The 26,655-nt window shown below is 39.4% G+C and overlaps 1 protein-coding gene across 1 annotated transcript in view; it reads left to right on the top strand.

Moving 5' to 3' along the window:
• The window catches only part of hcn2b (hyperpolarization activated cyclic nucleotide-gated potassium channel 2b), a 43,748-nt gene extending 17,926 nt beyond the window's left edge, over nucleotides 1-25,822 (top strand). The window contains exons 5-8 of the mRNA XM_044362511.1: nucleotides 9,658-9,804; nucleotides 10,606-10,846; nucleotides 14,997-15,161; nucleotides 19,946-25,822. Coding sequence (XP_044218446.1) covers nucleotides 9,658-9,804; nucleotides 10,606-10,846; nucleotides 14,997-15,161; nucleotides 19,946-20,916 — 1,524 coding nt within the window. The 3' untranslated portion in view covers nucleotides 20,917-25,822. The remainder of the gene's footprint in view (nucleotides 1-9,657; nucleotides 9,805-10,605; nucleotides 10,847-14,996; nucleotides 15,162-19,945) is intronic.
• Nucleotides 25,823-26,655: the final 833 nt, after the last annotated feature.

Raw genomic sequence — 26,655 nt, 5'->3', positions numbered from 1 at the left:
TTGTCTGTTTGATGCCTCTGGCTAATGTTTAGAACAAAGGGTGATCAGGTTTTTTTCTCTCTTTTTAGAGTCATATGCTGATTCTGTTTATTTTCTGGCTCTTCTGGCTTGGCTGTGCATCATGGTGAAGAGATAATAATCTTGTCTTATTTTCTAGGTCATGATATCAGTGTGCATCCATGATGATGTTGAGTTTATAACTGGCCAGCACTCCTGTGGGAGGGGATGTGGTGGTTTTTAAAAATGTAATGAAGCTACTATAAGTGTCAAATTCATGAGTATGGTAAATACAGCAGGGAATGGATACATTATCAATGGATCTGGGGTACACCATCCGTCAGCACTGAGCATACTGAACTCTATGTACTATATAACTATATAGAACTATCTACCCATGCTAATAGCTTAACTTTTATTGGCTCAGGTTTTAAGACATCCATGTCTGACACTTCTGTACCCACTACAATACAAGGGAGCTAAATGGATTTTTTTTGTGGTGAAAAAATCAACAGAAACATCTCTTTACATAAAAAGTGTCTCTGAGGCCCCATTTACACCTGGTATTAAAAATGTGTTCTCTATATAGATTAATTATCTGAATAATAACTGATCCATGGGTCTTTGCATTTACACTTGATATTAAAATGCTTTCTCGTTCTCTCAATTGTGTCCACATTGTTATCGGATGTCAATATGCAAATTAACATGGTAGAGCTGGCAGACAGCGTCATGGAAACTGCTGCCATGAAAGGACATCATTCATTTCTAAATCATTTTTTGCTACCGCTACTACTCGTAGCCTTTGTGAGGCTTGCTTTACCTGGCAGGAAGAAGCGGAGCTAGATGACCTTTCAACTTACTGGGCTGATTTTTTTCTTATGAATTGTGGTCACGTTGTACAGATATCATTTACACCTGGCTGTGATCCAATCACAATGCAAGCCTGACCACCTCCAAATGGGGTCTGTGATCGCATGCGTTCTGAGTTCATTTAAACCATGCATTAACATGTGTTTTTCCTTATCAAGATAGTATATCCAGATACAGATCACATGTTAAAGCAGGTATGATACTCTGGATAATCCACAGACTTGAATAGTTAACAGTTTTCATTGAAACTACTTTCTACTGAAGAAATAGTCACGGCATAGATAGCACACTCTGTGGATGGGCCCAAGAGATTGTTGCTTCAATGCTTTGCACACCACAAGTGAAATTCCACTGTATTAGCTTGAAAGCAAGAATCTCAGCCAGGTATCTCCAATTAAAACCACAACTATCTGCATTGCTAGATACCAACAGAAGTAAGTGAGAGAACTTATTTGTAATTTGGGTGAAAGAACCATTTATCACATTATATGGGATTTTAATCTGAGATCCTCCGGCAGGACCCTCTTGACTGTCCTTCAGCCTGGACCAGAGCCTAACAGTGATTGTGCTTTTTCATTTAGTGTCTTCAGATCTGTAGACTGCCCTGCCCAAAGAGCTCAGACTGACTAATTCGATGCCATCTTTTAAATCCACTCATGAAAAATACTCTTTCACAGACTTGCTTTTATGTAATTGCCTTTTGATCGGGCAGACTTTTAACCTTGTGTTCTTTCCCCCATGCATTTTTAAAATCTAATTTTGTTTTCTAGAGTTACTTTTCTTTTTAACATATTTTCTTTTTTATATATATTTATATATTTATTTTATATATAATATTTATTTATTTTATTCTTGTCTTTATGCTTTTAAGACAAGTCTTTTAAGTTCAGTTAAGCGTGATTTTCAAAATTCCTTAGTGTTTTTTTCCTTATTACTTCTGTAAAGAAGATAATCTTAGCGGGCCTGTTTGTGTTTGTTTGTCTGTTAGCAGGTATATCTCAAAAACATGTCAAGAGATTTTTATTGGAATTTGGTGGAAGTTCTTAAAGTTGTTAACAATTAGCATACATGCTAATTAAAAGGACTTGACCTGAAATGTTTGTGCATTACATCATATTTTGTGCATAAGTCACTGTGTGCAGACATTTCAAATGTGAACATTTACATTCCTGTTCAAATGTTGTACATAACATACTGTAGATGGATACGTCTGATAAAAGTTGTCAAACCATTTCACTGTAATTGGTTTCCAGATGGACTATCTGACATTAACTGCCAAAAGAGCAAGCACAGCTCACAGCACTGTTTCTATTACAGACTAAAGAAAATAATTGAAAAAAGGGCAAATGAGCTGCTGACTCTATGTGGAGTCTGTTTTGTGTCAGTTACTTGTAGCTGTACTCTGTCACTGATGTGACGTCTACAGCAATCAGCTCATGCTGTCTCTTTGTCCTTTTCTTCCATGAGACGCAACAGTGAAATAACAAATAAAACAAACATCCTGCTAGGCTACTAAGACAACTCATCCAGCATCCCGTCCACCTCTCAGTCCCCCGTGACTGTTTGTTCATCATTAACCAATGAACCGAACCGTGCTGCACCACAGTCCGTAATAAGTCCTGATAACAGTCTGGAGACAGAGCTATGGGTCTGAACTCGCCTCACAGACAAAACAGATTCTTTGTATAAGATAGTCTGAATGCTAGCGACAGCATGGACTTGTATTGACATAACACAGAGTAAACAGTTAGCATCGTGCTCAGTGTTGAGACAGAAATGTCATAATAACTGTGGTGCTAAGCATCTTCTCCTGTCTGCACGTAGAGATCTTCGTGACCAAAGATGAGATGTGGTTTCTAAGTGTTTACTGTGGGTTCAAAAGTTAGGGAAAGCATGCAAATATTTTCCATGCTTAATCATAATGGACACCTGTATTAGCAGGAACAGAGAATATAAATTGACACACATGCTTTTAAGTGTGAGATATGAGAGATAAGGGGATGTTAATAATAAACTCTGTAGAGCATCTCTTTTTAAACATGTCGGAATATTATGCGGACGGAGTTTGAGAGGAGCCACGGCGGTTGATGATGATGTGTGACTTTTTATGTGTGTCCCTTGGGGTGTTCACACAATCTCCCCAAACAGTAGTAGAGTAAAAAAGACGAGGCAGTGGCAGCAGCTTAGTGTTCCTTTGTCGTCCTTCCTTCACGTTGAGGTGACTGCTGCCCTCATCCCGTGTTTCTCCACAACACCCTTCGCATCTTCATCCCTGCAGCCCTCCTCTGCTTCATCTGTCCATTCGCCCTTGAATGTTGGGCAATACACCATCTGCCAGAGGACACTGCACATGGACAAGGGGCATTAGCCATTATGTAACTGCGCTCCTACTCCCCCATCACTTCCTCCTCCCTCAAGAGCGATGGAGCCGCGTGTCCGAATTGTCGTGAGAGGAGGGAGGTGTGACCCCGGGGGCTTGCGGTGATGAGTGCGGGTCCACCGGGCCTTGACACATCAAATAGTGACTTGAAGAACTGCTCGTTTTATAACCTGGACAATCACTGAGGCCTGATCTGGACTATCTGGGTCTCTGACACTCTGATTTGATAGATTAGATACATCATCTGGAATGTATTTGAACTGGTTTTCACTTATGTCCTAAAGAGTGTCCAAGTTGCCGGATTTTCTTACTTTACGCATCCAATTTACAGCCTTACAGCCACTAATTTTTTTTAATATTACAAATTTTCTGATGGCATATGTTTGTAGTTAAAATTGAGAATACAATCTCAGTGTAATAGGGTCGGATCGATGCATTTCTGTCTGCCAGAGTGTCTTTGTTGGGGACCACTGGGGATCCCAGAGTTGTAAATTTTCAATACATACTGTATATTGGCTTTAAAGCTACACTAATTGAATCATCAATACACAGTTTTTGTAGTATGTAGTGAATGTGTACATATATGTTTCTTTGTGTGTGCACCTTTATGTGTGTTTATTTTACAAAATCTGTCTCTGCTCTTCAGTCGATGTTCTAAAGGACACTGCTGAAGTCAACTCGGGTTTTATACACTCAGGACATCACATACACACAGACACACACACACACCCACACACACACATACACACACACAGATATAAGACTTGTCACAGCCTGAGCCCTGACGCTCAGTGACATGGCCCATTAATAGGAGGGCCAATTCAATTTCTCCCTTCCCTCTGTGGCAGCTTACAGTGACAGCCATGCATCATGCTCACAAGCCACCAACTAGGGGCTTTATGTCCCATAAAAAACCTCTGTCCTCTCCTCCATACCCCCACCCCCCATTAGCCAAGTCCGCAGGCTGAGAGGAGCAGATTAGATTTCATAAACGCATTGGATTTGTTAGTTTTATACAAATACTGCAGAGGAATCTAAGTCCAGTCTTATCTGCAACCCCGGGCACAGAGTTTGACTTTGCAAGATGGAAATTCCATTATTAATACATTTTAGGGAGATCATGGATGTATTTGTTTATGTTTAGACATAAAAACAACATAAACAGAATTGTGAGAATATTTGGAAGTTCGGTCTTTTTAAGTCCTCTGAATTAGATGGCAAATATTTATTGTAGGAGTGTGTATTTGTCTCTAAGCATGCAGATTTGTTCATGTATACAGATTCTATGTCTTAAGGAGTGTTTATGTTTGTGTTTGTGTGTACTGTAAGTCAGTGTGACAGACACCTGTCATGTCTCCCATCTTCCCTTTTGTTTTCTTCTCAAACAGCAACAGATATCCACATGTGGTAACACAGCATGCATCATGGATTTCCAAAACACAGTTTTTTAATATTTCTTGTAGAGCTGCAATGATTAGTTGATAGACAGAAAATTAATTCTTATTTCTAATTGATTCATTGCTTCGAGTCATCTTTTTAAGAAAAAATGACAAATTCTTTGGTTCCACCTTCTTAAATGTGCGAGTATATTTTGGTTGTGGACTGTTGGCTGGGACAAAACAAGACATTTAAGTTGCATATTGGGCTGTGAGACAGTAATCAACAGTTTTCACCATTTTCTGACATTTTATAGACGCAACAACTAATCAGATAAACAAGAAAATAATCAACAGATGAATCAATGAAATGAAAATAATGGTTAGTTGCAGACAGTTCAACTTTTGCTTCACTTCAAATTCTGTGGTTAAGTGGTTAGCAGTCTTTATTTTGGAAACATGGGGCCATTTGACTCTCACTCCAATTTCACTGACTTTGAGTGACATGGTCACTAATCTAAGTCTAATGCTGAGAAAATCTGAAAGTCAATAAAACTCCTTCAACAACGACTTTAGAAGGAGTGGGAGAACCAGAGAGAGAGAGAGATGTCATTTCATTTTAATTGAGACTGTCACACACTGAATCCTGAGGCAGGAAACACTTAATAGGAGCCTCCCAGTTTATCCCCGCGCTTGATTGAATGAGCCGGATACTCTGAAAGTCGGCTGCATCTTTATTGTTACTGACACACTGCAAGTGGAGAGGAATTTGTTAAGTTTAAGTGAAACAGTTCTACACTTTTTTTGTCGTATTTGGTTTTTGAGGAGTGCATTCATCTAAATGAAAAGAAAGAAAAAAATAGATAATTACAAGCCAATGAAAAGAAAATTCAGAATGGGGACTGTATATGTGCTTATTTTTTGTCAAGATTTATTAGAAATCGGAAGTGATAACTGAAGAAGACAACCTATAAGGTTTTCATATGGTGCTAGCATGGCTTTTGATGCCAAATGAACCATGACCCAAGGCAATTAATTAAGGCTGGAGGGGATTTAGATTAAAATTGGCTTATGTAAGAAAGAAAATAATGCAGTAAATTGTATTTGCAGATGTAATTTCATTATGTGCTTCATTAAAATAAGTGATCCATTTGAATTTTCATATACATAATGTATTATGTCATGCTGTACTGTATGCATGTGTATGGAATACCTGCTACTGGACAATCACTGGGCAAAAGTGGCTGTTCAGCTACACCTCCAGTCAAAGCTTACTGGCAATAAAAAAGCAGCACATAAGAAAAGTAAAAGAGTGAGAAAAATGTGAAATAAAAAGCAGGCAAAGTCAGTTAAAAACATCAAAGCAGGAGCAGCAGAAAGAGGGGATTTGAAAAAGATGGAGTGGATTTCTGGAAGCCAAATTAGAAATTAAACTGACAGTGGCAAAAATGTGTTCCTGAAAATAGGAATGAATGTCACTCTCTCCCACCAGTGTTATAGTTCTTACATAAATCTAAGTTTTTTCCTCTTTTGTAAAATATGCTCTCTGCTTTATATGGAGAGAAAATCCTCCTGCAGAGAGACAAAATTAATGATGTCCCACCATGACAGCCAGCGTGTGCTGTATTAAGGATATTGGGATTTGCCATGTCACCCCAGCCACTAGGGTCCAGCCACCATCCACCATCTCTAACCAACAGCCGTCATCTCTGACCCATATGTCACCTTACAGTGTGACAAAATGTAATTTTCCTGGACAGCAAGCCATCCTATCCCATGCGTGTGTCATCGACTGTTACAAGCAAGGTCATTGTCAATGACCCCGCTGTTCCCTCATACATGGTGTGTCCTTATAAATTGTTATTGTGCGGTCAAGACATTGACTCACAGACAGGAAGGTATCAGCACTCTAGATGATTAAAGATTAAAATACATACAGGATATACTGGAAGATCTTTGTCTCTACTACACGGTTTCTACACCTCGATGAACCTTGAACCTTGAAGTCTTTTCATATAATTCCATTGACTACTGATCACTTAATGAATGAAATTAATGAATTAATGAAAAGAAAAATGAAGCAATGTCTTAGTGAGGTGTTAGTGAAGCCACTATGAGCACTCAGAACAGCTTTAATAATCCTTGTTACACTGTAGTGAGTCTCTGAACTCTAAATTACAGGAGGGATGAACCATTCACAAGATATACTCTAACTGGTATTTTGATGATGGTGGTGGAGAACGCTTTCTAAGACATGGGTCCAAAATCTCCAAGAGATACTCAGTTGAGTTTACATTGTTGGTCAGTCTATTGGTCCACCACTTCAATCCAGACTGAAATATCTCAACAACAACTGAATGTATTTCCAAGAAATTTTGTACACACATTCATGGTCCCCAGAGTGGAAACCTTGTAACTTTGATGATCCCCCAACAGAGTGAAAAATATTGACAACTACTGGATGGATTTCCATGAAATTTGCTACAGATCTTTAAAGGTACTTTGGTTTAAAACCTGCAACACTAATAACAATAACATCACACTCAGTTGTGCTTTGTGTAGTACTAAAAGTTGAATGTTAGCATGATAACATGCTAAACTAAGATTGTGAACCTCGTAAATATTAGGTGCTAAACATCAGCATGTTGACATTGTCATTGTGAGCATGTTAGCATGCTGATGTTAGCTTTTTGCTTAATGCACCGCTGAGCCTAAATACAGCCTCAGAGAGCCGCTGGTGTGGCTCTAGACTGGGTCTACATATTTAATTTGTTGACATAGCCAAAATCGGACTTTCCTATCTTGTTACATAACAGACTACATCAGACTACATCAGAAAATGCACAAATTTTGGTATCCTGATGTATACCAATGATGTCATATAAAATACACGCACCATGGTAGAGAATTTTATCCATATTGTCCATATTATCTGTCAAAATGATCTAGTATGTGAAATGTTAAATGAATGTGAAAATCTCCAAAATGTCCACTTTATAGAGGCTGAGACAAATACAGCAGCATCATTTTCAGCATGACCATTTTTGAGATAAGGTGTTATCAACAAATATTAGAATTTTGCCATATTCACTTTTTTTCTACCTTGTTAAAACAATGGAAAAGCTATGACAGCTGTAACTTCAAAGGCGGAAAAGTTATAACTCTGCTGATTAATGTAGACGTTACAAAACCGCAGGTAGCTCTAGGCTGTAAACAACGACAACTTTGCTTGACAGCGTGCAATCAATTTCTTTTTCACAGCCAGACACTGGCCCTGTAAACATTGAAAGTGTTTATTACCCGAGGCTGTTAAACAACGAACAAAAATTATCTAACATCATATTTGGAAGATTTTAGTCTTGTCCTCAAAGTGTGGCGTTAGACAGCGGACTCTCTGCGTTGACCCTCTGCCTGAAATGTACCACTCATCCAAGTGACAGTTTATTCCACAGAGGGATGACTCATGCTGCTTAACACACACAAACACACACACTTGGAAGAAAGAGATAGAAGGGAGAGAGAGACCTTACGTTACATTTTTAAGCAGCTCCAACAAGGCCACATGGATTTGTTGCACTTCTCACACTATTGATCACTGACTTTAAACCGGCTTTTCGGTCTCTGGGTCCAATGCTCATGAAAGCTGATTCATTCATATTATTGCTGCTCTTATGATTGTTTTTAACCCAATGAGATCTTTTACATTAAGACTTGAGATTGTGTTTTTTTGCACCAGTCTTGCATTTTAGTAGTTTGGGGTGGTAGCAAGTCTTTCTGATGTAGTCTACAGGAAGTGAAAATCTCTCTACTAGTTTGGGGGTTATCTTGTTGGCCTATCGTTCTAAAACATGAGTCATGTGGCCACTTTTTCACCCTCAGGGTGTTGTGTATGTAAAGTGTAAGGGTGCATTTCATCTGTTTACAGGAAGGTGGTGATGCGTGAAACCACATAGAAAGTCCCATCTTCTGGGTGTAAATAAAACAAACCCAAAAGCCATTTTTGTACTGTGAAAAGGGAATAACAGCAAGATTTATTCCCAAACTGACACAGTACCATGCAATTCCATCTTACAGGAGAAACTATACAGTAGTTACAGCTGCTGCTATTTTCACTGGGAATTCAGGCATGAAATGTGTTATGGAACGTCATAATGAGTTGAGAGAAGTGGACATTCAGGCTGCATTTGATGTAGATAATCATAACAGTGGTGAATATGTGTTGGTGTGAATCACTAGGGTTCAGTTTGACCTTCCAGTGAGCAGACACACAGCTCCGCTCCCTCTTCAACTCTTTTACAGTCACATAGTTACATATTTATCAATCCCAACATAAATAACAAACATCTCCCTCTCTTAAAATAGTAACTCTAGCACACAAATGCCCACTGGTTCCATTTAATTATTTACCTGTGTCTTTTTTTTCCTAGGTCTTCACAGATCATGGAAGAGTTGTTTCTTATATTTTTTTCATAAAAAACAAAACACGAAACAATAATTGACATGTTTCTTAAGCATTTAGTAAACCAAGACCACCAGAGAGAGAGAGAGACTGGCTGTGGTTAAGATGTACATTAGCAGCGTCTCTTTCTTCTCTAAACACAGTCGAGCGTGATGAATCCTCATGGGCTTTACAGAGCTGTCATGTTTCCTTTACAGCTTCATCGCAGTTTTCCTCCCATAGCAACAAGGTATAAATGGGTCACAGGATCTTCATGTTTGCATCTCAGTAACTGCGCACATGAAAGCTACAGTTGATTACGAGGCTATAATAAGACAGTCTGACAAAAAGTCATTTTGAGCTTCACTATCTTAGTGAGGTCACCATGATGCTGCAGGAATTGTATGATTAGTTTTATCTCAGCTTGTTCAGTGAAACCATGACGCTGTGAAACTGCTGCCGAACTTCTAGAAACTTCTTCCTGCAACAATTAACAAAAGAGTTGCTGAACCCTGTTTTCATTGATTTATGCTTCTGTGTCTTCCTCTCTCCCAACATCACCACCATCTCTCACGCCTCTTTCCATCCTCTAGTACAAACAAGTGGAGCAGTATATGTCGTTCCACAAACTACCGGCTGACTTCCGACAGAAAATCCATGACTACTACGAGCACAGATACCAAGGCAAGATGTTTGATGAAGAGAGCATCCTTGAGGAGCTTAATGAGCCTCTGCGTGAGGTATGAAAACTCTCAAGCATCAACTTTAATGTGCTTATTCACCCAGAAACACACAAACTTCTTAACTCTCCACTAAGAAAGTGAATCAGCATAAATTCTTTATCATGTTCAGCCACAGGCTCTTGGTAAATAACAGTTCTTAATTTACTAACTTGCTTTGTAGTTAATGAAGTCTTCTATAATTAAGGCTCGCTATCTTTCTGCCAATTTTCACTGAAGAAGAACCTGATTTTTTTTTAAAGGAGCAGATGGTTTTAACGATATTTTAAAGTGGACTTCATGTTCCCATGCATTACAAAATTAGTTTTTTCCTGCTGCCAGCTGACACTGTTTACTGCAGTTTACAGTAAAAAAAAGGTGTTGTCACTTCAAGGACAGCTCAGGATATGCTTCATATAATAGTAAATGAGGAGAAAAATACTCAAATGAGCAGCATCAGGGTCTCGTCAGGTAATTTAAAAAAGAAACAAAAAAATATTAAACTACAGTGTTTGTTGTGCAAGTGATGTTTGTAATGTCTGATTTTCAGCTGCTTTAAAATATTCATATTAAAAACTATTTTTTTTCAGTAAAAAGCAATACAGAAGATCCCCAAAACAAAATAAAACTAAATCAACCACTCTCCAGAACTGACTGTTTTGATGTCTGAATTTATGCAGTGTAATTCTTGAGTAATGGTGCACTGCTGTGTGTAATACAAAGTAAGACTTTTGCAATGTGTAACATGCATGCCCAACAATCTGACACATCCAATCCCTGATACAGCATTGTGATCATGCACTGTTTGATATCACCACTTAGGAAATTGTCAACTTCAACTGCCGTAAACTGGTGGCCTCCATGCCGCTGTTTGCCAACGCCGATCCCAACTTTGTGACAGCTATGTTGACCAAACTGAGATTTGAAGTCTTCCAGCCTGGGGACTACATCATTAGAGAGGGCACCATTGGCAAGAAGATGTACTTCATCCAGCATGGTGTGGTCAGCGTCCTGACCAAAGGAAGTATAGGCATGAAGCTGATGGATGGCTCTTACTTTGGAGGTATGTCACCGTCTTCATCACCTCAGGATCATCAGTTTCTATTCAGTTTTATTCTGTTCTATTCTGTGCTTCCACGCAAGTGCTCTTCAAATCCTGATAGAATCCGCCACAGCAATATCACAGATTGTGTTTACTATTTAAATAAAATGTTTTCAACAAGTAGATAAAGAAATAAAACACCACCCTGACATTTCTACTTGGACTTTTGTGCATTCTTGCTGTACTGTTATTTCCTGGTAGGGTTGGATACCGTTAACATTTGAATTGATACTGGTATTGGTACCTGGAATTCGATATCAGTACCCAAGGGTACCTTTTTTCAGTACTTTACGCTCTGCAACAACAAAGTAGCATTACTTTGTTATTGCAGAGAGACCATACATAAACATATGGTCTCATCCATATGTTTATGTATGGTCTAGGATTAGCATGCTAGGCTAACAGTCGATCAACTGTGTGACTTAATATCTGTGCTGTGACATCTTTCAGAGCACATAAACACCGTAAGCACACCTGTCACCTGCCAAGCACTTATTTTTATACAGTCTATGGGCTACACACAGCACGGCTATGCTAACGATGCTAGCCATGCTAACTAGCTGGTAAAATTGATCTGTTGTGTCTCTTTGTATCCGCGGGCTGGTGCTCCTGTCAGTGTTGGAGCCTACATGTGAGACACTTCGGTCAGTAAATGTGTGTTTTTAAAACTTATTTTGGGGCTGCTCAGGGCCACACTCACTCTCTCAAGGTACTGAATTTGGCACCGATTGATCTAACATGAATTGGCACTCTGTAGTACTGGCCTAATTCAGTCGGTATCCTTAAAAGTAGTGAATTTGGTACCCAACCCTATTGTCCTCCTACGGAGACTATCTTGAGTTTTCACAGCTAGCTAAACTCCTCTTCATACCATCTCTCCAAGGAACAGGCGGTAGTTGTTTTAGGCAGATTTAATATGAAGTGTGAAACTGAAAAAAGGTACAGTAAAAGTAAAGGTAAGTAAAATGATGGCAATACACTTCTGGTAGGAAAGCAGGTAAGCACAAAAGGTAAATATGATAAAACAAATACACAGATAGATGCGTGAGGTAAGTGTGCTATGGACAATTCAAGCCAACAGCATGTGTAGTCACACGGTAACACAATATTAGTAAATTGTAACAAATTACAGAAAATGATTAATCAAAAACAAAAAGACTGAAATGATTACCAATAAACATACTGATAGTGCCACTTGAAGGTCTGCAAACAAAAGGATGGCTAAAAGATTATCTTCACACTTAAAACACAGGACCACTCTGCTTTCGCTTTGCTAAAGAGAAGGAACTTCCTAACACTCTTCCTCTATGCTACAAAGGAAGAACAGTTACTAAACTACATGCAATACCAAAAACAGCCATTAGATGGAAAGAAATTAAATTCTCAATTGAAAACAGTTCTAACATACTTTCCTTACAGCCACTTCTATCCCACTTTCCCAGGCTGTTGTCCCCCTGTGGCTGTTAAGAAACATGTGGTGCCACTGTTGCCACCCATAAACACTCACAAATGTGCACAAACACCCACACACTTTTAGAATTTAGTGGCATCTAGTGAAACAGACTTGGCAGAAATGGAATATAATATCCATAAGTATGTTTTAATTAGTGTATAATCCCATGAAATTAAGAATCGTTACATGTTCATTACCTTAGAATGAGCCCTTTATATCTACATAGATAGATAGATATATTTATTGAGAGCAATATGACCTGTCAGACAGTAGGGGTTAGATCATCTACAGATAACTAAGTACTGTCTCTGGTCATTTCCATTTTCTGGCTATTTGAATATCATGCCACATTTTTGTGCACATTTTAACTATGGCTGAATTGGCTTCATTACTGTATTAATACATCTAGAAAAAAAAGGGCTTTGTACAATTTCTCATGACTATGGGTGCAGCAGAGTCTGCAGCTTAACCTTTGGCTATTTTTCGAAATTGCTCTCTGACAGAACAATACACCACTTGTCCAGCCACAGCCATCACTTTACTTAGCATTTGTTCATACAACAATTGCTCGATCTTAAATTGCGTGTGTTGAAAATATTGAAAACTACTGTAAGTTTTGTATAGCTGCATATTCACTGAGTGACTCGTGTTAATCTGATTAACTATGAATTTCTGTACTTGTCAGAAACTATAAGAATAGGGTAAGGGAAAGCGAGCATATGTGGAGGAGTTGCCCTGAAAATACATCAGAAAATAAAACTGTAAGTTTAAATTTTTGACATTATATACAGTACATGTCCTGTATTTCAGGAAGAGGAAACAATGCAACCCAAATTAAAGGAAAAGGTGAAGGCAGTCAGGATTCTAAAGAGTGCTAGAAATATTTAAATCACTGCTACAATCCACCTCACTCATCCGGCATTTCTCTATATTTTTTATATTTAAGGATAACAGTAGGCCTTTCCACAAGGTACAAATGGTTGCCCAGTGGCTTGAACAGCTTATTAATGCAGCCCCAGTGGTTTCATCAGTATTATCTTTTCCCAGCACTTCCCACAGCTAATGATTCTAGCAGTGTGCAAATGGCTGTGTTATGCATAACCAGGAGGATCCCAAGTGACATTTTACAAAAGGACATCTGAGGAATTTAGTGGATTCTGCAGAGACTGTGTCCACTGGAGAATCTGTAATGCATAAATGTGAACCTTCATTTACATGACTGGACGGAAACTTATAAGAAAGAAAACTCGGAAAGTTACTGTTACTAAAGGATGTTTTTTTTCACTGATGTTTCAGCTATATTGACCAGACTATATATTCTGAATTACCTCCTTGTTCAATAGACAGACTGATGTTATGGTTACATGTCATAAGAGCTTCATACAGTTCATCCTACCGCTTTCACTTCCATTACTGTAGCTGACCATGAACAATATAACCATTAACAGACAGTAAGCAGTGCAGCGTCTATCTGCGTAAGCTATTAATCATTAATCTTCCAAGGAAATAGACTGTAAATCCTTTATCAGATCAGCAGAAAACATGGACACACTCAAGGTCACTCTTGGTTAACCTCAGCATAGAAAGCCGTTGCACCCTGACTCATGGTGAATGTATGACAGGGAATGTGACTGTACTGTATCTACGGTATGCATCTGGAAGAGGAAAATGTCTGTGTCCAGCTGAGGCCCCGATCCTGCCACTACTGCTAATCTTACTATTTTTTAGCACAGTAACATATGTTTTAATGACATTTGTAGGCTTCTGTTTACCTTGAAGCAATTTTTCCTTGACGGCGTCATGCTGCTGGAAGACACTACTGTCATGAACAGACAGGGACACTCCTCTACAGTGTAGCGCCCCTATGTGTGTTCTTAATGGAGTCTCCTCGTGTTTTGATATTTTTCTCCCTTTCCCACAGAGAGTCAGAGGAGGTCAACCTTTCAGGCAGGGAAAAAGGAGGGCATATGGTTGTCAAGACAACAAGTCAGCCCCAGCCCATAGAAGAAGAGAGCTAGAGAGAAGAAGATGCTAGGGGAAGGGAAGGGGAACAACTGAATGTAATGAAGCTTAGCTGCACATCTCCAAATATAGAGTGTGCTTCCTTTACACAGCTGTCAGTACTGTGCCAGTGCTGGAGGAAATACTCAGTGTTACTGTCAATGGGTCATACTGACTACACACAACCACTGCACGTATAAACCACTTTCATTCTGATCACACATTTGCTCAAAGCCAAGACGGATACAACCAAATATAGAAATGTTCAGATGACCGACACACACTGAAAGAGTGGGCCAAAGTATCAGACTTATTGCATATGCAGTATATACTTTATTTTTGACCATGGGGGTATGAATTACCCACTCAGTTTTGATGCATATGGACATTAAGTAAGGCTATAAACCAAGATCTTCCGGTCAGTGGGTGCCTTTCCAGTCAAAGGTGAACAGCAATGAAAAGGACTAAACTAAAAGAAAGACCATCTACAACCTAAATTGAGAGTATTTTGTCTTGTAATAGTGCAGTTGCAGTGTATAAATTTCTTTATTTATAATATCTGTCCTGTCCTCTGTCACTGTCTGACGCCCAGGAATCTGTCAGTCTGCCATTGTTTGATTTGTCCGTCTCTTGTCTGGTCTCTCTTTCACTTTCCAGAGATCTGTCTGCTGACCCGTGGCAGACGGACGGCCAGTGTGCGAGCGGACACCTACTGCCGCCTCTACTCTCTCTCTGTGGACAATTTCAATGAGGTGCTGGAGGAGTACCCCATGATGAGGAGGGCCTTTGAGACAGTGGCCATTGACAGGTTGGACAGGATAGGTAAGACTACCGCTTGGTTCAATAAAGAGGAGGACAACTCTACCACTTGCCTTTATCTGATATTGTTTAACAAAGAATTACCATAGAACATGTTAGTGTCAGTTGGTGTGTTAAGGTCTTCAAACCTTTTTGGAGTTTATTAATGTAACATTATTATTCTTATATCTTTATCAGCACCAAAGCTAGCTGTTAGTGGAGCATTTAGCAGTGACACAGCCAGATATTTCCCTCAGGTGTTGACAGAGATCAAAAACAGATCTAAAAGAGAGTAAATATTGGACTTACATTCACCAGGTGGCCAGAAACATGACTTCAAATGAATTTTAATGTTGCTCTGTAACTGCTGGATGTGTAAATAAGCTACTATTTGTTAGCAAGTTCATCATACCAACTTTAAAAGGTGATGATATGCCGATGTTATGTTCACAACTTGTTTCCACTGCCCCCAAGTGGCCAAAAAAATCACTTAATGCAGGTTTAAAGTTATTTAACACTAGTCTACAATAACAAAATAAACTCTTACTTCAGAGCAATACTCATGTTCAGATGTATTTTTTATTTGTATGAGCACATGCTTATCCAAACCATAAAACCATGGAACTTTGGTTTTAGTCTCTCTGCTCAGTCAACAAGCTACCTGTGAGCCCAGGTGGATTTTGATTTTAAGATCTTTATTGTGTATGTAAAACCGAATACAAGATGTAACAAATTAATCTTTCCTACTTTGGACCAAAATTCACCCAGACTTAATTTATAAAATGTGTCTTTGAGATTTAGTCTTGGATAATTAGCATTACGCCTCATTGATAAAAGCCACAGGTATGGTGCCCTCATAAGCATATTAGTTATTCATAAGATGAAATCAAGCCTGAGGAAAATGTATTCATTCATTAACGTGATGTCTCTGTCACAACACTGCGCTATCTGACAGCTGTGATGTGCTGTATGAATGATCCTAACAGGGACGATGTGCGAGGAAGGGAGTTGAGGGTGAAAATGTATTCATGGCTGTGAATGATTTATTATGTAGTTTCTTGCGTATAAATGTGTCATGGAAATTGAATGCTTCCTGTGGATATCTGCCATTTTGGAAAACAGTTACTCAACGTATGTGACACGTAACATATCATGACAGAAATTGCTGTGCAGGATTGCTTCTCTGTATGCTTTCTAGATTCTTTTTTCAGATTTGTTAAAATGGTTGCTCAGCAGTGACTGTCTGAGCAACCTACAGTAGGTTTGAATGCAGAAACACACACACACAAACATGCACAGAGACTGCTTTCTTTGTTTTGGAGCTCCTTGTTAGCAAGTGAACAGAAACATGTTTTTTTTTTTTTCACAACAGAAACAACTTTCCCCTCCCATCGTGGCCCCCAAGGTCACTGCGCTGCTGATGTCACATCCACCCCCCACCCCCGACCCCCCACCTCCGTCACATGACCACCCACACTTCACATGTTTACAAAGGCCCTGCATCCGCCACTTCCCAGTTGTTGCCATAGCAGCCAGATTCCACACATGAGCAGCCTTCAGTCAGCTCACAATTTAGAGGCAGACTGACATGTCTGTTTCAAGACCTAACCACCAACCAAATATTCTCTCTGAACTCCATGTGTACTTGATGAATATTAATCACTGATAATGTGTTCTGTCATTTGGCTTTGTCAAGCCTTGTTAAGAATATAAAATCTGAACACAGGCTCACAAATAACAACACAAGCTTTGATCCTTTTAAATGTAAAGAGTGAATATCCAAGTTCCACTATGTTTAAAAGATTTTTTTGTCGAGTATCTGTGACCAGGACTGCTTATTTAGGATCAGTTCAGCCTGACAGACCATAATTACACATACTACTGATGGAACCCTGCCTGCTACATCTGCTAGCCACACATTTTCATAAAAAATAGCCTCTGACCTGTGATCCATTCTTATAATGAGTGGAGCTAATCCCTTGTCCATTGTATTCATACCCTCAATGCATCAAAGTGCGTTGTCTTGACTTTTAAAAAGAAGAGGCTGGAGGGTAACCTCATCCCAAATCCGAGTCCTTTAATGTTGGGTATCTGTTGATACTGAGTGAGAGTCAATGACACAACTGCCCAGTGCACACTCAAGCTACAACTTGAAAATGAGATATGATAAAACTTATTTCATCTTGAAAGAAAATGTTGTGCCTAAGATGCTTAGTATACTTCAAAAAAATTATATACTATACAGCAGCAGAATATATGAAATCATATTGGGCACATTGTGATTATAAGTGTAGCCTATTAAATTTGGCACACCATATTTTTCACCAGCCACTTGATCCAAATACTGAAGCTTCTAGTTCAAAACTAGAAAATCACTGATATGATATGAATGAACGTTTAACTTGACGAGATAGCTAGAGAGAAGACCTATCTTCTGTTTGAGTTGGAACTACAGAAACATCACATGAAGTTGCAGAAAGCAAACAGACAGCCACTTTTTATTTTAGCCTGTCATCAAGTGACAGCTGATATGACCTGTCTGTGACATTTTTCATTTTAACTGGCAAAAGCGACAGTCTGTGCTGGTAAAAAGTGAGAAGCTGCTACCTGAATGTTTTGTCCACTACTACTCTTTGAAACAAGAGATAAAAGTTTTGACAGCAGTATCGTTAGTGTCGGAGTTTAGTAAATCTGTGTATGTTGACAAACCTGGCTCACCGATGGACACTCGGAGTGTGGTACCAGGCAGAGGCCAACTCTACCTGTCTCTTGCTTCTTCAGGAGATTGTATGACAAGAACAAATCCCACCATATCTACAAGGAATACCTGGTGGCGCTCCTTGAGGAAGACCTTTCTCAACGTTACCTCACAAGCTTTTCTAGGCTGCAGCACAACTTTTGGGAATTGCTCTGCCAGCTCCTTCCAAACCCTGACAGGACCTCGTCACCAAGCCTAGACTACCACAGTGTGTATGTTTCCCGTCCACAGATGGAACCCATGCAACATGCAAGGAGGACACATAAGTCACTATAGTCAAGGCCTGCCTCCTCCATCTTACTCATTCTGGAGGCTGACTGCATTCGAGGGCGAGTTCATGACCAGCCTTTTTGACCTCTTTGTTTTCGTGGGTGTTAATCAGGCTGTTATGCTGACTAACAACCAAGCTTTCATGCCAGCTCTCTAGACCACCTGTTGCATCGGAGAACTAAGCTAACTGCCAGTGAGAGTGGAGCTATATTCGCTACTCAAATTGCCCACAGCACACCCTCTTTGTCCCCAAGGTAGAACAGATGGTGGATCATCTGGATGTAGCTAAGAAGGCCAGCAAGCAGCTGCATTTTTTTGGTTCCAAGACCAAATTGGATGAAAAGGCATCCCTCAAGGAAAAATCTTTTCTTCTCCTACTACATCATCTGATCCTCAGCCTGTTTCAGTTGTGGAGGGGTTATATGTATCTAACACTGTGAAGCACCCCACCTAGTTTGGACTTTTCTCCATAACTGAATAAATGAAACAGCTGACATATTGAGGATTTGTCTGCATCAACTTGCCATCAGTTGCCTCTCTTCACAAAACAATCGATTTACTGATTTGAAAGAATCGGTCGCCAAAACTTTCTCACTCCTTGTCAAGGTGAGAGATGTTCTCCTCCTCCATCACTGTCCTTGATCATTGCATCAGAGAGGAGGAACTTGTCAATTCAACTTTCAGCAGGTTCCAGTCACAACAGTCTGTAGCATCTTACTCATATGACAGTGCTGAGACCCCGGTGAGTTTGAATCTGACCACTTTGTGATGCACACACTGCTTTTTCCACTGCCATAGCCTTGGCCAGTGAGATCAGATGTGATGATCTGCTCACACACTTAGCTGCTGTGACGTCTGTATCTCCCTCTATGTGAAATGTGTTAACGCTGCTATTCTAAGAGGCTTCATCGGTTTTACTTACTGGTGGAAAGTCACTGTCATTTAATTCCCTGTGAGTCATTCACAGCTGGATGTCACATGAGAGTTGTTAATGTGAAGTAGCCTTCATGTGAGTCATCAGAGTCATCTGAATTAAGGTGTGAACTGGTGGGAAAGGGAAGTGATGTCAGGATGGCAAAGACTGCTGAGTCTTGATTGGAGGTTGTTTGTTTTTTTTGGCGTCTCTCTTGTCCAGAAGTTGGTGCACCTCCTTGATACTGCAAGTTTGTGCATTCCTTGTTGCAACAGAATACTTACATTACATTGCTCTGCTAAGTGTTTGAAGACAATGAAAAGCCCAAACCCTATATGCAAGAGGTTTGGGGATTGTGATGTACATACATGGAAGTGTAGGCCCACATGATGCTGGTAATCTGGTACATCACGAGCCTGGGTTTATCCTTCAACAATAAAAAATGCATGTTAAGTCACGGTTAAGTCAGCAGATACAACCACTGCTCAAGCATGTGGTTCAAGCAAGCTAGTTCATACATAGACATAGAAGCACAGATAAACAAATGCTTTGGCAATAGACATGCTCTCCCTCACATCTGCACTGAGGTGACTCTGCAAAAACACTGCCTGTCCCCACAACAGGGAATCAATGCAAGACATATGACCATTACACTCTGTATGTGTGTATGTGTTTGTCAGTGATGAAGTTTGTGTGTGCAGAAAAAGATGTTCTATATATGGGCTACTGTACTGTACTGGCCTGAAATAGAATAAAAGATAAAGGTAAATGATAGGGCATTATGTCTATTTTTAGTAAAAACTGTAAACCTGTTTTTAGTACCATTAGCGTGCACCTCAGCTACTTTCTATCCCCTTGTCACTGCAGGCAAGAAGAACTCAATCCTGATGCACAAAGTTCAACATGATCTGAACTCGGGTGTCTTCAACAACCGGGAGAATGAGATGATCCAGGAGATAGTTAAATATGATCGGGAGATGGTTCAACAGGTGGATGTACCACGGCCGCGGGCCATGTCCATGACACCCCCTCTACACGGTGGGATTTTTACTCCTTCAGGTTCCTCTGCCCAGCCCCAGAATTCAGCTATTGCCACCCTGCAGCAGGCTGTAGCCATGAACTTTTGTGCCCCCATGCAAGGGAACTCAGTAGGAGCAGGGAACCTGCAGTCCCCCAGGATGGTGAGGAGATTCCAGGTAATGCAAAATGTATCCAGCCCTGTCTCAGCCTCTCCACTGCAGTCTCAGCTCCTTGTTTCTGGTGCCTTTGCTCCGGTCCTGTCCAGCCCCCCTGTCCAGAGCCCACTTGCAATTGGAGGACGATCATTCCAGTATGGATCCAGTGCCCTGGCTGGTCCCACCTCAGGCTCCCAGCTTTCTCTAATCCAGCAGCACATAGCCAGCCCTGCACACCGGCCCAGCACACATAAGAGCACCCATTCCTTGCAAATGGGGAGTCTGAGCCAAGACGCCAGGGCACTGTCAGCCTCTCAGCCCTCACTGCCTCACGAGGGGTTGCAACCAGGAGCCCCTAGTTCGCCCCAGTCACAACAAGTCTCCTCCTCTTCCATTGGACCCCCCCAGACCCCATCAGGTCACACAGGTGTCCGTAGCGCTATACCACACAGGGTGGTATTACCCCACCAGATGTCTGTGGGAGCCTTCCCTGTAGCATCCCTGCCCAGTTCTGTGCAGGGACTGGGGGCTAGTGCAGGGGTTGCAGTAGGGGGTGTGGGAACAGGTCCAGGGGACTCGGGATTACCCAAGAAAGACTCCATAGTGAGCCTTCCTGAGACAGACCACATCAAAGTCAGATCCAGGCTATCCTCAAACTTGTGATCTTAATTAAACTCTTCCGGAGGAGTGAATCAATGAGGGGCTTGACTGCAGGAACATGGGGGGATTTCTGTTCTCCCTCTTACAGTTCTTCAATTCTCTCTACCCACTTCAGTTTGACTATCCGAATGTATGAGTGATTAGCAGCAGGGAAAATCTGAGGGGAGACTGTTTTAACATAACAAAGTCTGTATGGTGACTTTTGAATCTCCACCATTGAGATGTTTCTACTCACAGACATAGTAGATGCACAGAACAGTAGTGGTAAAGTAGCATCTTCCCATCCTCCTTTATTTACTGTATTTCACAACATAGTCAACAATATATGGGCGTATCTGCTTCACTATCCTCTCATTCACCTCATTTAAAACAAACATTGGGTCGGATGGGACTAAAAGAAAATCAGGGACCTGCTTCAGATATCAGAAGTTGGCACTTTAATGGGGTTTAACTACTGTATCTACCACATTTTGTCATTAGACTGGCTGATCTCTTCACAAAGGCATAGTAATTGTGGTTTTGTAAAAAGTCATAAAAACACTAAAATGCTGTGTTTTTCTTGTGTTTTTCTTGTGTTTCGTAAGTATCCCTTCAAACAAATCTACAGATCAAATGAGTATAAGCACAAATTTGGATTATATTAAATAAGTATAATATAATATTTTAAGCCATATTTCCCCCAGACTATTGATATGGATGGATGAATGAGTATATTTATAAATCAAAATAGCATTTTCATAATCTGGTTGGCCTCTTTTGCAAGTCTTCCCTGCCTCTGATAGTCTTCATAGATAAATATGTGAGTCCCTAGGATTTTCAGATCACTGACAATGAATATCTATAATACTGAAATTACAGCTGTGGGACAAATTGTCTTGTTGCAGCCACGACATCGATTTCTGCAGGAAATGTCTGCATGTTTGTTCAATTTAAAGCTGCATTAATCAATATTTTTTATATTAACAGTGAATCAAATGACCAAGTATAATGTGAAGACTGTTGCTCGTAGTGATGAACTTGCAGAGAACGGACACTCAACTCTGCATCTCTATGGAGCTTTTTAGCCTTTTTTTGGCTCATTGTTTTGGCTTTAAAGCCCACAAATTTATTGTACACATTAGTCCTATTTTTGACATTAAACCTGTTTCCTCAACAGGAAGCTGTTTTCAACAAAAAAGTTTAAAGCTCCTGTAAACCTACTATGCGTAACATGCCCAGTAACAACAGCAGACAAGCTGACAAGCCAGATATGTTTTTTAGGAGTTGGTGCAGACCAAACCAGAGTTAAAAGGCCAGTGAATATTGGAGTTACATCCGTCAGGTGAAAAAAAGATACTCCAATGGGATGATAATGTTGCTTGTGTCTGCTGTAAATGCTAAGACAGTTAACCTAACTTAATATGGCGATAATATGACAGGGCTGTGTGTCTGTCCCCTTGTTTTAGAGTTCTTCTGCCCCCAAGTGGCCAAAAATTGATTAATGCAGCTTTAATATTCTTGAGTAAACAAGATCCAGTAAAAAAAATACACCTGATAAAATAACACTCTCTTGACAGCAGAATTTATTTCTGAAGATGAATTTAGTAATTGGTTTATGGACTGTAGTCATGTGAGTAGTAATATTGAACACTTTGTGAAAGTATTCTATTGTATCTTAGAAATGATAATGCACTGCCAGTTAATTACAATGAATTTTTATACGAGTCAAAATGTTAAACCATTGAAACCCACATCATCAAAATGTAAATCCATTGTTTTGTAACCCTGAATTTCTCAGTGGCAGTTTGGGCAATGTGTCACTATGCTAAAGTCAGGTCATACAGATAATGAAACTCCTGCAAAGCTCCAGCCAACTGTAAACACTACAGTTTTGATCAACAGCCAAGGACAGTGCAGATTCTTTGCAAGCTGTATATTGCAGTGTGCCTCTGTTGTTAATGCCTCAATAAGAGTTCATCTGATGCCACTGATTTGTGTCCAAAAGCATTAGGAAGGGAACCTCTTCTCCCTTTTTGACCTGGCATTCTACTCACCTCATCTCACTAATGCCTGAACCATTACTGAGTAATGAGGGTGGAAATTGGAATCCCTGGGGTCTGTTTGGGACTGTTATTCTTCTTCGACTGGATTTCATTATACAGTGCCAATAATGAGTTCCTTTCCTTGATCATTTTGCATTTTCATTTTGTTTAGTTTCAGTTCCTGCATTGTTATCCACCTTGAGATTTCTGACTGGGACAAAGTTGAAGGTTTATAAGTATTTTTATACAGTGTTTTTGAGGTCTGTTGTGTTTTATGCCCAAATTATGCCCTGTGGAACCTATTTGGATGCTCAAAAATAATTAATATGAGAATAGTGTTTTGCTGAACTTCACATTGTGTTTCCTGTCTGGGAGGCATTGTCTTAGGACAGGAATACATGTAGTGACAAAACTAGTTTTTAGACATTTTTACTTAATTGGAAAGCACACAGTGGAGAAAGACAGACGAAAGGAGAAATAAGTGTGATAGAGTGTATACTGCAAAAAGAGAGTCACTAGCTGAACTGAAATTGCAATTAAATATTAGTAACTCAAGCTCAATATTTCAAAATCAACCTCACAATTTTAACGAGGAATCAAACCAAAGTTCCAGTTTTTTGTATGCAAATATTACAAAATGTTTGGAGATGAATGTCAGGACACAGTCTGACACATTCAAAAATAAACATACAAATTGGAGAATAATTCACAACACACATTTTAGTCATAATTTCATATTGTCTGAAAGGGAAGTTTAGCAAACAAAGCAATAACAATTTGAAAGTCACTTTATGCAGAAATTGTTTTGATGTGTGCTTGAGGTGTTAATGGAGATGCAATATTTCACATCATAGATTGATTTCCCAACTCTACTTAAGAATTTGTTTAAAGTCTGTTTTTGGAAGAACTTGAGCAGGTGTTCAGATTCAAATCACACCCTTCAGTGAAAATAACTCGATTGACATGGTTGTTATTTCCATGTGTAAACATAATGTGCATCATGTAAACCAGACTATTTATTTATTTAGCCTAGTTTGCTGTAATTGTAGACAATTTAAAAAAAAAAAAAAAAGAAAATGTTTGAAAATGGAATATCTTTTTAATCTTTGACAAAATGCATATTATCATCTGGAATTAACTGATATTACTTGAACATAGTAATTAAAACAAAACAAAACCATTTGCATTGCAGAAGATGTATCACTTTTTCTACAGTCCCTCACAGTACCACCCACAGTGTGTGTATAATCCTGTGCCAGTTGCTGTGAGGTGTGCATGTTTTTTTATATTGTATATGTGTTTTTTTTTTTTTTTTTAAATTCTGACACCTCAGTCCACTTGCAAATCCTGGCTGTTTGACCAATTCTGCTTTAAGATTTATTTTTCCTTCTATGCTGATACTGCTGCCATCTAAGCATGTTGCCCAGAACTCTGTGAATGCACTTTTCCTTCTTTCTGCAACTTTACAAACATGTTTAGTGTTATGTAAATGTTACAACAACTCAGCTGTTCAACTTTTTCAGTATATCCTGCAGGCTTCGGTAAGGGTGGCATCTGTGCCACATACACGGCAGCAACAACCTTAACAGAAGCATCTGGATTTGCCAACTGGTGTGCTTTCAAAATGCTTTTTTTTAAAAAAAGACTCTCTTCATATATCCTGTTGTTGTCTTTCCTGCCGTCTGTTTTCCATTCCAGTTTTTATTCAAATGTGTCTTTGGGTTCATAAATGGAAGTAAAGCAAGGAGATTCAGAGTGTTTAAAATGTTTACCCACAAGGGCTGTTCATTTGAGGATGTGCTTTTGTTTCTTGCCACACAAGTACATTCATGCTTATGAATTCAGATTATTTCTGTTATTGTTAACAACAGCTGCAACAACACAATAATAATATATATAACACCTTTTCCTTAATAATTCTGTTTTTCATTTACACATGTTTCTGTATTGTACAGAATATAATACAATATCAAACAGCAATCATTCAGATTTTTTTTTTTTTTTTTAATTGTCTTTACATTCCTGTTTTTGGTTGTTTTTTTTTTTCAACTTGATCCTTGCCTGCTTTTGTTTTTGTTTTCAGATCCCAGACCTGTTAGTGTGAGTAATGGCATGCAACTAAACAGTGACTGAGTACAAAACCAATACTAATACCAAAACCAATCAATACCTAAACAGACACAATGTCAGCTAGCTACTGTAATGCACACTGAAATCTTCACCAATGACTATGAATTCCTTTGGGGCAAACATGCGATCTCAGTCTGTGAAACCAAACGCTAAAGTTGTAGTACAAATGATGCTGTGTCAGGGACCTGATTTTCTTTTATTGAGCCACTCTACAGTTGTCACATCCCATAACATGTACTGTGCATACCTAGTGCCTAGCATATACTGTAGTCTCCACATACATGTACTATATTCTTTGTGTGTGTGTGTGTGGCTGTAAAAAAAGCAAGCTCCCCACTATGGAAACATCATTGTCAGTTATATCCCACTGCAATACATGTAAAAAGGAAAACAAATAAATTGTATTTGAATACATTGTGATTCCACTGCTTCATGTTTAGGAAATTCATTTTGGGTCAGCATGCTGGAGAAGCACAATGAACAAGTCATTTTGCATATTTTTAATAGAAGCAGAACTTCTTAATGCAATAAAGGCATGTAATGGTGAATTCCTCGGCCTTCTGTTAGTCATGATGATGTTTTACATGTGTCACTTACAATGGCCTCTGAATCTTTGTTAATGTTTACATTCCTACTGGTTTAGATTTATTGTCTGCCTGGTTATCAAAAAGAGAAAAAAACACATTCAGAAACAGTAAAGAATTACAGTGTTTCTTGTGTGGATTGATCTGTTGAGCATGCGAATGCTTTCATTATAAAATATGACATTTTTAAAGACTACTTATGTGCAATTGTCAATATTTTAGAAATGCAGCTGGTTATGTGATATGTAATGTTTCTTTGGAAGCTAAGCTAACAGATATAAAATACTAATCTGTTTCATATAGTCATTTGATTGTTTATCCATCCATTCACTCATTTTTCACTGCTACATTGAAAAATGAATGGGAATTCATCTTTTATCCAAACTTTCTCCTGAGTTTCTTCTTTTAATTACTCTAGGGCATCTTGGGATTGTCACTGTGTTTGTGTTGCTGGTCAGGCAGCCAGTTTTCCCTGCAGAGTTGGGACAGATGGTCTCCAAAGAGGAAATTAAAAAAGACTTCAGACACAACTGTGTGTGTTTGCCATCCAAATGTGTAAATGCAGAGGACTCAAGAAGCCTCTGTAGGTTTATTCTGCCTGTAATTTACAGGCTATTTTGCCATAGAAGAGTTTCATACCTGCAAAGTTTTAAATCTCCCAAAGAAATGTGTGTTTTTCAAATGAGATTTAAAGATCTAAAAGATGGAAACCTTCTTGTCACTGACACCTTTCTTTCAGCAAATCCACTTTGCCATTTCACTGGAGCGTCACTGCATCAGGCACCAGATGTGTGAGTATGTGTGTTTGATGGTTGTTAATCAACCCACCACTGCCTGCCAGTCAGAATAAAGGTCAGGCCAAGGAAACTCACACTGACATACAGTACCTGACATATACACACACACACACACACACACACCTGCCAACACTGTACCACCTGTCTCTTTCTCCTTAAACGCCAGTGCTCCCTCTCCACTGTGCTGACTCCTGCTTCCTCTCCCCTGCT

Source organism: Thunnus albacares, chromosome 9, assembly GCF_914725855.1.
Source record: "Thunnus albacares chromosome 9, fThuAlb1.1, whole genome shotgun sequence".
Taxonomy (NCBI): Eukaryota; Metazoa; Chordata; class Actinopteri; order Scombriformes; family Scombridae; genus Thunnus; species Thunnus albacares.
This window is presented reverse-complemented; position numbering and strand designations above follow the sequence as displayed.